The following is a 15,635-nucleotide window of genomic DNA, read 5'->3' on the forward strand; positions in this document are numbered from 1 at the left end:
GTCTCTCTCTATGGTCAAAGTCACTGTGAAACTCTTTTGATAAGAATTTGAGTTGCAAATTCTGTAATACTAACCTACTTCCTGTACAGAATTTAAGTGACGAGCAACCATGACTCCAGTCTAAGCTTTTCTGATATAATACAATGGAATATTATAATGCTGTTGCTTCTGAGGTTTTTATTTTACTACTCCAGATAGCTGCAGTTCATTACAGTACAACCTTCCAAATTATTTAACTGATTTTATTACGTTCAACTTAAACACGCTTATGGCACTAGTTCTACATTTTTAACAAAATTATCTAGTGGCAGCTTGTAAGACAATTGGTAAAAAAAGAGCCACAAAACTCTGGTTAGGGAATGCTATTTCAGTGACTATGGGTAAGAAAAGTTGCAGCCCCACAGATCATGCAGACACTGTTGTTTCAACATACCTCAGGCCTGGCCTACATCCTGCTCACTGCTTCTGTCTTGACCTTCACGTTGCTGAGTGCAGGTGTACAAGTCACTTCTACAACGCTGTCACACACTTGCTACAGAGAAGAAAAACATCTACTTTCTGACGCGAGATTTTACTACACACTAAAACGTTTATTCTTAAGTACAGAAACTGAAGACCCATACTTAAAAACAAGATATAGATAAATTGAGAACTAAGAATAGTTCTCTTAAATCACTCAAATTCAGTGAGAATATTTCACCCCAAGAAAAAAGCAAGACATTTTCTTGCAGAATAACATTACTGAGTGAAAGGCATTTCTGAACAGAGAACAACACACCAAATCTTAAAGAAAACCTTTAAGGAACAGATATATTGAAACACATCCGCTAACCAGTGCATTTAAGAACAAAGTTTGAAATAAAAAGGATCCCAACCCAAACCTCTGGATCAAGTTTATTTCAGAGCGCTCAAGACTAAAGCTCTGTAACCGTTTTTACACCATTTCAGATAAAACTGAATTTAAAAGCAGTTACCACCCAGGATGAATGAGAACAAATTACATTTAAGGTGTTCTAATCTTTATTTTCACCTGGAAATCTTACTTTTAGACATCTGTTTTAAATGCACTGAAGTGTTCAAGTGATAAAATGCCCAGCTCCCCTCCAGCCCCCTTGATTTCCTGTGAGATAGAGAACACATTGCCTTACTTGGTTGGACTAAATATTTAAATAATTTTAATCCTGCATTATGTATTCTATATTAAAGAAGTTGCCTAAATTGAAAATATTTGCTAGAACTCCCTTCTCTGTTGCTCATATTTAATCCAGACTAGGCAGACGCTTTAAATACATACCTCATATACAGAGTATTCGCCATGTTATCATTTAAAATTCTTTGGGGGTAGATATCATAAAATATGCTGATATACCGTAACAGAGATGATTTCCAGAAAATCGCGCAGTTATAGGCATGCAAATCATTGGTCTGTACTTCTCATCCACGGCACATAAACCTCCACAAACTACTTCTTGTCACGTTTACTCCTGAAAAATCAGTGTCAGAAATGGTGTTAAAATATCCCTTTTTGTAGCAGCCTCACTCAAGAAAACAAAGACACATTTTGCTATTTGCAATCTTTATTTCATGAATAATTAAGAAGAAAACATGGCAACATTGGCAAATTGAAGGCATACATACTAAATACTCATACAGAATACATTATGTAGAAAGTAAATGCCCAGATCTTTAGTGGTCCTTGCAAACTAAAAGCATATTGGTCCTCCAAAAGGTTTAGCTTAAAATACACTTGCTGACCTTTTAAGTTCCAATACCTAACAGGTTGTGCCTTTCAAACCAGAAACAGAGTGAAATACAATTTGAACACACTTACAAATTTTCCTCAAAACTATAGTTCTCAGATCTAACCAGAAACAAAATTCTTTTTTCCTCCTTACCTTTTAAATACAGAAGCTACTACACCATCCTAAGTATTAAAGAATCAAGCACTTCTTGAAAGATGTTCAGTTTTATTAAAAATCTGCATATGTACATATACACACACAAACATTTGCATGTGTGTATTTATATGTACATATAAATACACATTTATGCAAAACAATGTATGTGAATGTGCAAGTAAACCATTTGCAAGGGTTTTGGAATAGAGAAAAGTGCTTGTTTAGAATGAGAATTATTAAACCCATAGACGTGCTGTTAGGTCAGTCTAACATTTGTGTTTCAAATGAGTATAAAACCGACACAAATCAGAAAAGCAGGATGGAAGAGAAGAACTACCGTTTTTTATGTCATCTTTAAAGGCCATGGAAAACGAGCTTTAAATTAGTTATTTAGGAGATATTAGTACTGGCTGTGGTGTCTATTCAAACAAGGTTAGTCTTTATCTAATATAGTGCTGTGAAGTTAGACTGAGACATCAATAAAATTTTGTTTTTTCATGAAGTCCAAAATTCATCACACTGTTCTGTCAATTCTGCCTCACTCCTGAACTGAAAGTACCCTCACATCCATGAGCTAGAGGGTACCAATTAATGCCCTTCTGACTTTGATCTGGAGAGTTGCCCAATATTAAATGGAATCATTGATATATTTCATACACATTGAACAACTCTTGATCATTACTGACCTAAAGTGAACTGACGGTCTGGAAGCTAGCTATTCTATGTTTTGTTTCATAGTGTTACACTTTCTTTCCATTAGATAACATACAGAAGACATTTCTGTTCAAAAAACCCTTCAGATAAGTATAAAAGTGCTACTTAAAAATAGTAAAAATGACCCTACTATACATGTAAAAACAATTTCCTAACAAACTGAAATGTTGCAAGTTATGAGGATTAATTACTTGAGTACGTTATGTGTACTTGTGCCCTCTTTACTGAGCTGATTCCCAAGTAATCATCCTAGCTGAAGATATGCAATCATTGGAAACCAGTATAAGCCTCCGGAGAAACTTCAACAATGGAACAAAAAAGAAGAGCCTCTTTTTCCCCATTTATTGAAAGAGTTCAGGAAAAAAAATAATCAGCTATTCCATTATTGCAAATGCAGTCTACTGTCAAAACAGGTCAGTTCATGAACTGTGGAACCAGGACTGCCAATGGCTCCTCTGCAGCAGGAAATGTCCACTGGGCTTCGGAACTACCATATAAATACCCATGTCACATGCACTTGAAATAATACATACGTCACTAGAATGAGAATGCACATAATACATTGCTAAGCCGGGGCAGAGTAAGTTTCAAACCTTAACTTCCCCAAACAACTTGTTCATATTCTAGAACACTATGCAAAATACAAAAGCCTTAGAAAAGTGCAATAAAACTAGCTTCACAACATTTTTTAGTTTTCATAAATACAATCTCAAAAATATTATTAAACAGAAGCATACTTCCCAGTGGAGAATAAATGTGCCACATTTCAGCTTTGAGTAAGTGATGTTGACTAAACTGAAACCCCCTAAAAATCGGGAATTAAAATGAAACAAGATTACTAACGTCAGGCTGCCATAATATGCTGCAAGAAATTTCCCCTACCATTTTGGATCCACAAGTCCTGCTGGAACTGATGGCAACTTTATCTGTAACTCTGGCAGACAGTGGCCTAAGAGTAAGGAATACTCCAAATAAAAGATGAATGTCAGTGGGAAGGAAGTCATCTAGTATTCGTAGGTGTTACTGAAGTCTCAGTGTGAGGAAACACATCTATTTTCACAGAATGAATTCATTTACGGAGGCCAGGATAGTGGCCTCGTCAAACTGAGTTCAGGGGTGTTGTGGCCCAAAAACTGGCAAGCGCATAAGGAAAAAAAAGACATTGTCAACATTAACAGAAATCAGAAGTGTACAAAACTTGAACTTTAGTTATTTAGTATTAATTATCAAGAAGTGTACTTGCTACATATTCCAGATGCTCAACATAATCGATTTGACAATTACCAAGCATACTTCAACACTGATGTTGAAATCATAGGGAACATACAGAAAAAAACTTAGCTGAACGAAGGACTGCACAAGCTCAGTAAGCCAAAGAGTAATCCAAAACCCAGCTAGCCACTCTCCTTTGAAGGCAGAAACACTATTAGAGGTACCTTTCTAAATGGAGACAATTAAACATTCTGAAAGATGCCTATGAACCTGCAACACATCTAAGGTGTTGGTAAATTTGGAGCAGGAACACCTGATGGATCCCCTGGGGTAAGGCAGACCATATGGGAGGTAAGGAAGTAAAAGAAGAGTTGAGCAGTTCTAATGTATTTTGCCAATCAACACACACTAACCTGGGAAAGCACAGCACCATGTCTAAAACCCATAGATGACTACTCTGCTTTAACAGCACTTCCCAGCAAATCACTTCTCAAACTGGTTAATTTTATTAAGTATTCATACACTACTGCTAGCTTAAAGGGATTGCAGAAATAGAGCTTGGCAGAACATAAAAATAACACAGAAATAAATATTTGCCAAGTCAAGGGAAGGACCACAAACAAACTATATAGTTAAATCAACCTGTACACAAATGCTATTTTAAAATTCCATTTCTTAGGCCACCTCAGCAGGAGTATTTCTCATAATAGGCAAAAACTGGTGTCAGGTATACAACTGGCCTCCTTCCCAGAAGAATTGTGCTCTCTAATAGCTCCTGCTCAAGGCAGCCTGCAGCTCAACTGTGACTGTGTTAGTTGTAATAGGCAAATAAGAGGTAAAGTCACCGCATGAGTCATATAAACACAGTATTAAAGGCTTAGCTTTAGCCTGTGCATAACTTCTTGCCAGCCAGCCAGTCAGGAGGGGCAGCTTTAGAAGAGACTGTCACGTATCAGTTAAAAACCAGACAGCGTTCCCAAGCTGGTCACAAGCAGAATGAAGTAAGAAAAACACCCAGAAGTCTTCCATATCTCCAGCTTCCCAAATGATCTTGTTTGGAACTAGGCTAAAATAAAATTTGTACTTAGGTGAAAACTGTATAGAAATTGATAGATTTGAGAAAAAGTACTGTTTTGGTCATGCAAAAGATGCAATAGAATCCAAACTGTCAGTTTTTAACTGTCTAAGTGTTCAGTCAGGGAACTGGAAAAACAAAGAATTTAACACTGAGATCATTAGCAGAAGGGAGACACCAAGGAGAATTTTTTGCCTCAGCTATGAATTGCTTAAGGCAGATCCTCAGCAGTTTAAACCACTGCACCGTGCGCATCATCAGAGCAAGTGTTTGTTTCTCCTTGAGCAGGTACGACCGGAGCCTGCCGGCAGCCAGCAGCATTAACAGCAGCTGGTGCATTAATAACCAACATATCAAAGCTGAGTTTGTTTTGCTCTGGCAAATAAAGGAATGAACAAAAGCATGATAACAAATTTCCCATAAACACAAAAACAGTGTGAATATTTTACAGAACTGGAGAGAAATCATCAATAATTATCCAGTAAGTGATAAGTGTAACTTGACGAACATATTTTATGCAAAAGAGACAGAAAACTACTTTTAAATCAGAATACGTAGTGAATAAATACTATATTCTGGATAATCTATCCACAAACAATTTTAAAAGGGAAAATTTTGTGCACAATTTTTCAGGCATAAGAACGAAAGGTCTTTGTGACGGTCACTGAGATTCACAGCAGAGGTACTGAATTAGTGTTTCCATTTAAATATACAAGACAACCACATCAAACCGAATCAAACCAAACCAACTGAAAACCAAGTCAAGTATAAATCATTCTGAAGTCACCGCAATTCCATTATTGTTAGACACTCTGTACCAAAATTTCATTCAGTGACAGGAATTTTCCTGAATTACCAAAATTTATCTTTTCTTTCCATTCCTTCTTTTTGGTAAAGAAAACCCCACAAGTGTTTGCTCAGTTCACTGTTTATGATCTTGCATCAGGATGACATCTAGCCAACCCCAATGCACATCTGGCTCTAACCTGACATCTCTGTAGTCTGTGAAAGTGTTTCAGTAAACAGGATCCAGAAGATCACATAGCTGTATCTACATCAATATGCTTGACAGATCAATTTTGCCCCCACCCCTGCAAGCTGGCAATGAGTAACCCTGATATACTACAGCACAGGCATTTGCAAGGCACATATTAAAACGCAGTAATATAAACAGATGATAAAATATTTGTCTTTTTTTTTTTTTAAACTACATTCTGAAATATTTTCTGGACTGAAAAAGAGAAGAAAGTAAATCAGCAGAAACCTCGCTTCGTATGTAAAAAACCAACAGGCTGTTTCAGGATTAAGTGTAAGTAGGAACCAAGTAGAACAGTATCACCCACATCCAGAAGGACTACAGCTATCCTTCTATTTGAAAAATTAAATGCTGTTTGAACCTTTAGAAAAATACACGTAGTAGAATGCAGCAGGGTATTTTGTTTGTTTGATATCTTTCATTGCTTCATTATGGTCACTTGGACAGCTGTATGGCATCTTATTTGTAAAGGCTCAGATATATCTTTATAAAAAACAAATCTACTTATGGAGCCCAGTATTCCTTTACAGATAGAGGTTTAATCAGACAGACCACACCAAGAAGTTTGCAGAGCTATGAAGTTCAAAATAAGATCTTTTCTATAATTACTCATAACTTCTCTCTCTCTCTCTCTGAAGACTAGCAGCTTATCTTTTAAATGAAGGTTATCTGAAAAATGCAATTTCCCCTTCTACAAATGGCTATACCATTAAGTGTTATTTTGGTTAAAGACTAGTACAATATTTTGGGTAAATGAAGTAGACAATTAGATAGAAAAAAATCAGCTTAAAAATTCAACTGGTCATTAGTGGATTTAGAGAAAGAAATGTCCTTTTCATTAGAAAAATATTTTCTTAAAATATATGGCAACGAATAAGAATCACAGACAAGGATGTCTGTTCAAGGGAAGAGCAGAGATTTTTAAGCACAAATGTGCACAAACTGGAATTTAGTAAGACATACAATGTGAAATAGCAGGAGTGGGTATTTCCTATAGGACTATTCTTATTGAGACTGATTTGAAGAAGTAAAATAAAAATATTGGAAGAAATATACGGGAGAGGGAATTGTATTTCAGACTTTTATTAAAATCTGTCAATGAAGATTCTTCATTTGAAGCCTCTCTTGCACCAATTGTCTTTAGATAATGCTGGCTCTTCAAATGCACCAACTGATAATCTGAGGGTATCTAGCCACTTTTAGGGCCATTTGGTCTAAAGAATTGTAAGGATGTATGAGACACTGCTGCTCTGAAAACTTCTCCAACGACCCTCATTATGGATTAAGTAGTTATTTATCAACTTTTCATAATTCTCACAAGCACATTTTTACTGTGTTACAGACCTGTCAGTGCAAGCACTGTAAGAAGTAATTTTATCTAATGCTAACTGCTGAATTATTATTCTTCACGTGGGCTATGTTCTTCAAATGATAGCTTTTGAGATTTGGCAATAATGCTGAGTTAAATCTGTGCTTTTATACCATGATGAAGTTTCACAGATACCAAGCAGGGTTGCATTCACTGGGTTAACATCCATGACATTCAAACTGTCCTTAACAGTCATAAGAGCACCACAGGAATGGCAGATTAATTTTCTTAATAACAGGGTTACTGTGTTGAAAGAGCATGTGCTTATAAATAGCAGTTGTTACAGAACTCACTTCTAAAGTAGGCTTCTGCTTAATATTAATAAGACATGTTCAACTGTGGCTTAACTGCTGCTAAGTATTCCGAAAAACAGGAGGCAGAAGCAATGGCAGAGTGAAGCCTTCCCTTAATTTGACAAACAAGGTTACAACAAACATTTTAACAGCTTATGACAAATGGAAAGATGAAATCATTCTGAGCCATTAACATTCTTCACAAAGCCCTGAAGTGCCAGGATGTATCAATTGAATGATAGCTAAGGCACTTGAACTCTTTTGCCCGAGAGCTGTTACATGAATTCAGGTACATTTTAGGAAAATAAAAGCTGATCAAGACTAAAGTTTCTCAATTCCTTCCTTGTGACAGTGAGTCTTTTCCACGCAATATTCAAGACTACTGGGTCTTCACACATTTCATTAGTTCCTCCACAGTTCTTGTCAGAGAACATCTCACCTTCTGTCAGTCAGATAAAGATGTGCGACATCAACGAAAAAAACACACAGGAAACATGGCAAAGCTGGATTTTGAGACAAATTACTTCATTATTACATCTTATTGAAAGTATCTTCTCTGCAGAGGAAATGCTATCCCAGTTCCAAAATTCTACCACAGATATCCATGATGTTTGCTTGTATTGCTGTGAAGTAAAGCCTGGGGTAGCTGTGCATGCTATACAGGCAATGAAGGAAGAGGGGAAAGAACAAGCCATACAAGGGTTGATTATTGATTCATTTCTGTTATCATGGAAGCACAGGGAGGTTGTGACAGATCCCTTTAAGTACAGCGTACCCTGAAAACCAGGAGCTGTACGTGGCTAGTCTTCACAATCCATAAGATCAAGTTGGAAGCCACATCGCTGTGACAGAGGTAGGCTTATAACGAAGCTTTAGAATGAAGAGTTCTTCTGTGCCAAATTATTCGAGGTATCAAGACCACTTTTCCACTCAAGTTGTCGTTATGGAACGAAAGCTTGTTTTCCTAGAATATTGTGCACATTTTGAAGGAGGGAAAATAGCAGTAAAGGCAATAACTAGATCATCATTAAGAACCCTACTGTCTTGGGGTGCCATAGGCCATGGGTGGAAGATTCAGACTCTGTGGTATCAGGACACTACAGAAAGTTCAGTAATATGATGCCATGTTATCCTTTTCCTTCTCAAAGCATTAGCTGTACATTTAGTCTCCTATATGCTACAGAATCTATTCACCTCACTCTCTTAGGAAAGAAAGCTTCAGGAAGTCTGGCTGGAAAGGCAGTACATCAGTAGTCCAGGCTCTTTAGGCTACATAATTAATCTGAATAGCTTAATAACTTGGGTTATTCCAAGCAGCGTGGCAACAAGTTCTTGCTTTCGAACAGTTGTTTCCAAGCTTAGTAGCTGAAGCAATCTGAAGCAATCCAGAACAGTGTCACTGAAGTTTGAGGGGGCTCAAATGTTGCCAGTTTTCAGTGAAATGGGGATTAGCATTTCAGTAAGATTTCGATCTGGTAGCTAATGTTGGTTCTATCCCATGAATCTTTTGAATTATTAGGGTTTCAGGTTTCAAAGTATTTGTAAATTGCTGTAACATACAGCATGACATTCTGCCAGTCTGGACGTTCAGTTCGCACCATTTCATTGATGTCCTGTCACAGAAAACAGATTGGTCAAAAACAGGAATAACAACTTTGTGAGGAACGTGGTAATATTTTTACAAATTCATGTTAATGGCAAATCTGTAAAGTCTCTACAATTTAAAGTGCTGATGAAGAAAACGCTCATGCATCTGGAAGAAAATTCCTCCATATAACTTTATATTACCTTCAAAATGTAAACAGCTATGAATAGGACATCTGTGGATAGCCATTTCAATCTCAAACCAGAAAAACAGCTAACAGTGAATACTGAGCTGTGCCCCTTTTAGTACAATTAGCCATCACGACTTTACTGTTCACCAACCCCTTACATCAGCCTCACAAGCCAATACAATCTACCCAGGAACTGAGAGGCACAGAATCAAAGCCCAGATATTAACTGAACCTAAAGCTCAAAATTTGTACCAGGATAAGAGTCAATAAATGATGATCTCACTTTACAGTAGACCTCTGAACTTGAGGTTACTTTGATAGGTATTTCTGAGTAAATTGGCAAGGAAGAGGGAAGTTGGCTTTACCGCCAGTTCAGTACGTGCAAGATTCAAAGCATCAGTGTGTTTAACTGACAGGCCAGTTCATGTGTTTCTTAACAACAGTATGCCAGACTATCTGGGAATAAGCCAGGCAAACACAGCCTCACTTACCCTTTTCAGCACATGTACAAAGGAAAACAGTGATGTAGTTCCTAAGTGTTTTTATTTACTGTAAGGAACTGTTTTGTAAGCTTTGGTTACAAGAATCTCCAGAATTCTAGAAAGAGAAAATTTTTGTTTGTTTTTAATTCTGCACATGAAAGTAGTTGAACACTTTCCTATTCTGGGAACAAATAACTTCCCCTTGCATTACCACTACTATTTGCATACAGTAGTTTTCAAACCCTTGTTCACACTCCACCCATGGTCGAGGAGGAAAATGAAACAAAACACTACGCACACTGCTTATGTAGGTGTGTAAATAAATACTAAATCCTTAAGATGGACACAATTTGCACAGAGGATTTAATTTCTTTTAATTTGCCTTTTCAGGATGCCTGTAATTAAGTACATGGCAAAAATCAAAAGGACAAACAGCAATCACTTAGTCTAAAGCTAAATTATGTAAGAATTACAGAGGTTATTTTCCACAATCTAATTCTTACATCAGCACTTGGTAAGAAACTTCCAGATTTCAAATCTCTGACAAAGCTGAAGTAGTAATACCCAAGAGCTGCATTGCCATTGTGAGCAAATACAATGGTGGAGTAAAGGCTCTGATAAGGATCAAGGAAAGTGGTATTTTTAAAAATGTCTGACTTTATTCTATTCTTAGTTGCTAACTATAGCAGCTTTGTTACAATCTAGGTTACAAAAGTATCACTTGAGTATCATTCTGATCCTGGCAATTGCACCCAGGATCAGAATTTCTGCAATTAATCACAAAGGGCTTGGATACTCCCAATTTCCTACTTCAGCAGTCTTCCAGTAAATACTATCATATTAAAAACTAATTCCTTTAAGCTGAAATTTGTGTAAGAAAGCTTATAATAAACAACAATTGAAAAAATCTTTCAGTAACTTACAATCCCAACAAATTAAATCTAAACATATAGTTAAAATTTTGACACTTATATTACACTGAGCAAAAGAACAACTTACATAGCTTGATTTATAACTCTGGAAGTCCAACAGAGGCAAATAATTTGAAAGCAGGTTAGGGATGGGAGAAAATTAATTTATTCTTGAAGACAGTATCACTTAACTATTTCTCAAAGTATTCTAAAAAAATACATTACCTTTATTATTGTTTCTTATTATATTGAGAGATGAGTTTTTTTGAATCTTCCTTTTATAAGAGTTTATCTCATAAAACCACAGAACACCCTGAATTGGAAGGGTTCTGCAAGAATCATGGAGTCCAACTCCTGGCTCCACACAGGACTAATCTAAAAATTAACCGTATGTCCGAGAGAATTGGCTAAACACTTCAACTCGGTCAGGCTTGGTGCTCTGACCATGTCCCTGGGGAGCCTTTTCCGGTGCCCAACAACCCTCTCAATGAAGAACCTTTTCCTAACATCTAACCTGAACCTCCCCTAGTACAGCTTCATGCCATTCCCTATTTGTCACTGGTCATGCTGTTGCTTTTGCTGCAGCAGCTTGAGTACAGATCTTTATCTCAGTCACTGTTTTAGTGAAAAAAAAAACAGTATTAAGTTGTTGACCACACTGGGTTTATATTAGACTGACAGAGATTAAACAAAGACAATGATGTATGGGCGTATCATTATTTTTTCAGTCAAGTCTGATACAGGGACTACAACATCTAGCTGAGCTCATCTGCTGTTATTTTTAAGTAATAAGCATCAAAATCTTTCAAAAGTACAAAATAGAATCATTTGATTTTTTACAAATGGGATGTAATTCATTCAGTACGTATTTCAAACTTACCAGAGTAGATTTGATGCCAACACTTTCAGCTGCCTGAAAAGCCAAAGTGAAATTTCTTCTCTGCATGAAATAAAAAAACATATTAGAAGGAGATACTACTTCAAACATAATAAAGTGGTGTTAAGAATGTTTATAGTAAAGCTGCTACTTTTATTTCAAATGGAGTCTATAATTTGACACTATTGGTTTAAAAAGAGCCATAGGAATTAACATGTCCTAATATCATCTAAAAATTTGAGTTTTTCAAGTTTATTAATTCCTTAGTCATAAGATAATGCTGAAAAAAATCACTGTTAATGAAGAATACTGACTTTTAAATGCTAAACAGTAAGTGGTTTAATCTTTAAAAAAGAATAAATATAAAAATCTCTGCACATGTTCATGGAATACTATTTTATGGTTTTGGAATTACCAATAATACATTTCCAGATCGCATACCAGTAGGTATCAACAACAGCACACTACGATACAGACAGGCTACTCTACAGTCTTGACATCTTCAAGTTCTCCTTCAGTTTGCACATCCAACTTAAGAGCACAGTTACTTAGGAGTATGATAAAGTCAGATAAAAGAACATACTTGTGATATTTAGAGAGATGGAAGAAATACTGAAAGATAGAAGTTTGACGGATTTCAAATCTTTAGGTTTAAATGCTCCTTGCTGCCAAAAACTTTAACCGAAAACATTTCCCAAGTGTTAAGGTTAAAAAAAAATAAAAAATAAACTCACTTAAATTTATGATCTTCCTTTTTTCAAAGATCTTATAATATTAAAAATAAAAGGGAGAGTTATAAAGAGAATAGCAGTAAGGTATTCTGAAGTGTTTCAAATATGATTCTTAGTAAGATTGCTTCCATATTTTTTTTAGAGCTTAAATTTGCTCATTTTTCTTTATTAGTCCATATAAATTATTTAGCCTCAGTCCCTGGAATGGGATTTTTTTAATGTCATACCTTGTCCTGGCTGTTTAGTTCTTGATAGGGTATATGGGCTGGGAGGTACGTGTGGAGGACGGCACAGAAAGCTAAGCCATCATTCCAGCTGCTGCTGAAGTTTGTTATGTCGATATTCTTGAAGGGAAAAATACAAACAAAATAAAAGCAACATTAAAATCATAATCTAACAAGTATCAGTTCTGTCAACACTTATTTTTTTTTAATTAAGCCTTTGAAGAAATCAGCACACAAAGCAAACAGCCTAACATCAAAGTTCTGTGGTAACAACCCAAAACACACTACTATGGCAAATAAAAAAGTCACGGTAAAAATGTCAGTTACCTTACATATTACTTACACAAACTAGGTAACATTAAACTTCAAAAATGTGCAAACGCTGCTAAAAGATGTACAAAGATAAGCTAAAGAAAGTGTTAAAAGAATAGATTTGGTATAACTGTACGCTGCAAGATATAAAAGCAAACGTGTAACAGACACGTGCCAGGACTCTTTCTAAAATCCCTGAAATGGATCACATGCTAGTATTTCTGTTAGGATAAGGTTTTACTTCTATGCTTCACCTGCATTAATATCCAGGTAAAATTTCTAATCAATGTGGAAAAGTATTTTCTCTTCTAAACAAACCATTTCTATACAAAAAACTTCCGTGTACAACATCGCAAACAAAAAATAAGTTGCCATTCCAAATAAAGATCTTCCAACAGATTTAACAGCAACAGTAGCAGGGAATCACGTTTGGGGGACTGAAACTGAAAATGAAAAATGCAATCTTGCCCTCCTCATCCTTTGGTTCCAGTAGGAAACTCAGTGCTACTGGTAAATCAACCTCCTGAGACTGCATACAAGGTTACTGTAAAAAGAGGCAGCCTTGTCCAAACGAGTCATGAACAAGATGCCTCAGTGACCTTTTAAATTACTGTACACTTGGCTGTTGGCAGTCAAACAATGCTAGAGCAGCTCAGTGGATAGCAGTCAGTTTAAACTTTAATTAAGAACCAACCAGTGACAACAACTCAGTCTTTTCTTTTTTTTTTTGAGACCTCTATGGAGAAATATAACTATGCTTTAATATCTAACTCTTATTTGGGTTTAAGCAGAAGCTAACCAGCTCCCCTACCTAGTTTTTTTAAACTTAAGCTTTAATATAGCAGGAATTATTTATAACCTCCCATCACAGAATCAGAAATGTCACCTTTTCACAAGTCACCTTTTCAGCTGACACAAAGTTAGCAGGCATCACCTGCTTTTGACAGGACACCAGACTTTTCATCCCTCTAGCAGAAAAATGCACATGGGATCCATTTTAAGGCACCAAACATGCTGACGACTGAGGCAGTCACATTTTCTTGTGAAACTGATGATTCGGATTACAAATTGAAGACAACTGCAACCCCCCTCCAACAGAGGAAAAAAACAAAACTAAATGCAATTTCTAGAAGAATGCGAGGGAAATCTCCATTTCCTGCTCAGCTTTAGCACTTTTAATACAAAGTCCGCAAAATGCAGGTTCAGACTATGGTGACGTACGCGTACGTGCTCGCACTCACAATGGCCAGGGCAGTGGTCTGAGCCCTGCCTGCCACCCAGCCGCCTGCTTGCGAACGGAAATGTCATTGTTGGAGACCCCCAGTCTGTGGGAACGTGTTCTTCACACAGCTTCCTCAAGCCACAGGGATGGGAAAATAATAATAATAATAATAAAAAAAAGGAAAAAAAAAAAGAAGCTCTCCCTCCTTTCTCCTCAAGAGACAGGAAATTGGATTTAAATCAATGCACATTTAAAACTTTTTTGATGTTACTTAAATTAGGCAAACAAATGCAAGACACAGTGCGCGACTGGGGAAAAAGGGAAAAATATCAGCAAAGAGGGATGCTGAAGCATTGCTGAATCTGATTAACAGTTTCTAACACACCAGTTTCCAGTCTTGTGACTTAATGCTGCTTATAGTTTCAATGAGTACCTAATGAATTGCTACTATGGCAGTACATACTCTGTTTACTGTAGACTGGGAATTCATAAAGCCTGTCACTGTACAATCAAAATAAAGTTTGATAGTACCTTGCCTCTCAAAGCTTACTATTACTTTGTTTATTTATTTTACATTGATTGGCTATGCACAAAGATAACTGAGCAACTACTAGCATGATAAATACTAGCTACAGCTCATCACCTGATGTTGTTTACAGCTTATACAGCACAGCAAAGGAGAATTGCAATGAGGATTCCAAAGAAGAATGAGGTTTTGTGGCTGGCTACAGGGAGAAACTCTCCCAGCCTACTCCACACATTTCAGAGGAGGCACAGCAATATTTATTTGAAAATGCAAGACTTTGAGCAGGAACACCAGCATCACTGAAGCACAGAGGAGATCCCAGTACTGAAAGAGAGATGAAAGAATACACAGCCTTCAAAGCAAAAATAATCACTAAGATTGGAAATTCAGGAGTACAGAGAAAGAAAAAACAAAAAATACAGTGCTGTTAAAGCAGCGAGCTAGAACAGTGGTCTCTGCAGCAGGATTCAGGATGGGCATCAACAAGCAAGAGCTCATTCGTCAGAAAATAGGATGCCTCCGCGATGTGTATGAGAACAGAACCTACACCTGAGGCTTAACCCTGTGGATGAAAAAAGACTTGTGCTCAGACTATAAGAAAGAAAGAAATTGACAGGTATCAAAATAGTCTGCAGGAAGTACAGAATAGACCTATAGAACAACGGTGCTGAAGACAGAACTCTTCACTCGATTAAAAAAACAGGAGGAGTGCTCAGCTCCAAACTGAAAACTTTTTTTTTTTTTAAACAGTTCTGTAAGTTTACTCACTCACCCCCACACGAGTGAGACAACGGGACAAAGTTGTGCTGAAATAGCAAAGGAAACTAAGAGAAATTCATTTTTCCTTAAACATTATAGCTGTATAAGCAAAATATCACTTCAAATACTATTAACATCCACAAAATGTTAAATTCTGAAAATAAACATTGGAAAAAAAGAGGCTATTTAAAAAACTCCACATGCAGGTTTGGTTGGTAC

At 36.6% G+C, this 15,635-nt stretch overlaps 1 protein-coding gene across 2 annotated transcripts in view; it reads right to left on the reverse strand.

The window, feature by feature from the left end:
* Nucleotides 1-1,559: 1,559 nt before the first annotated feature.
* The window catches only part of SPECC1L (sperm antigen with calponin homology and coiled-coil domains 1 like), a 70,043-nt gene continuing 55,967 nt past the window's right edge, over nt 1,560-15,635 (reverse strand). For both annotated transcript variants that reach the window (XM_083803850.1, XM_083803851.1), the window contains exons 14-16: nt 12,601-12,717; nt 11,646-11,705; nt 1,560-9,210 (exon numbers count right to left, since the gene is read on the reverse strand). In XM_083803850.1, coding sequence (XP_083659976.1) covers nt 9,121-9,210; nt 11,646-11,705; nt 12,601-12,717 — 267 coding nt within the window. In that variant the 3' untranslated portion in view covers nt 1,560-9,120. The remainder of the gene's footprint in view (nt 9,211-11,645; nt 11,706-12,600; nt 12,718-15,635) is intronic.

This window comes from Anser anser (assembly GCF_964211835.1).
Source record: "Anser anser genome assembly, chromosome: 18".
NCBI classification, from domain to species: Eukaryota; Metazoa; Chordata; class Aves; order Anseriformes; family Anatidae; genus Anser; species Anser anser.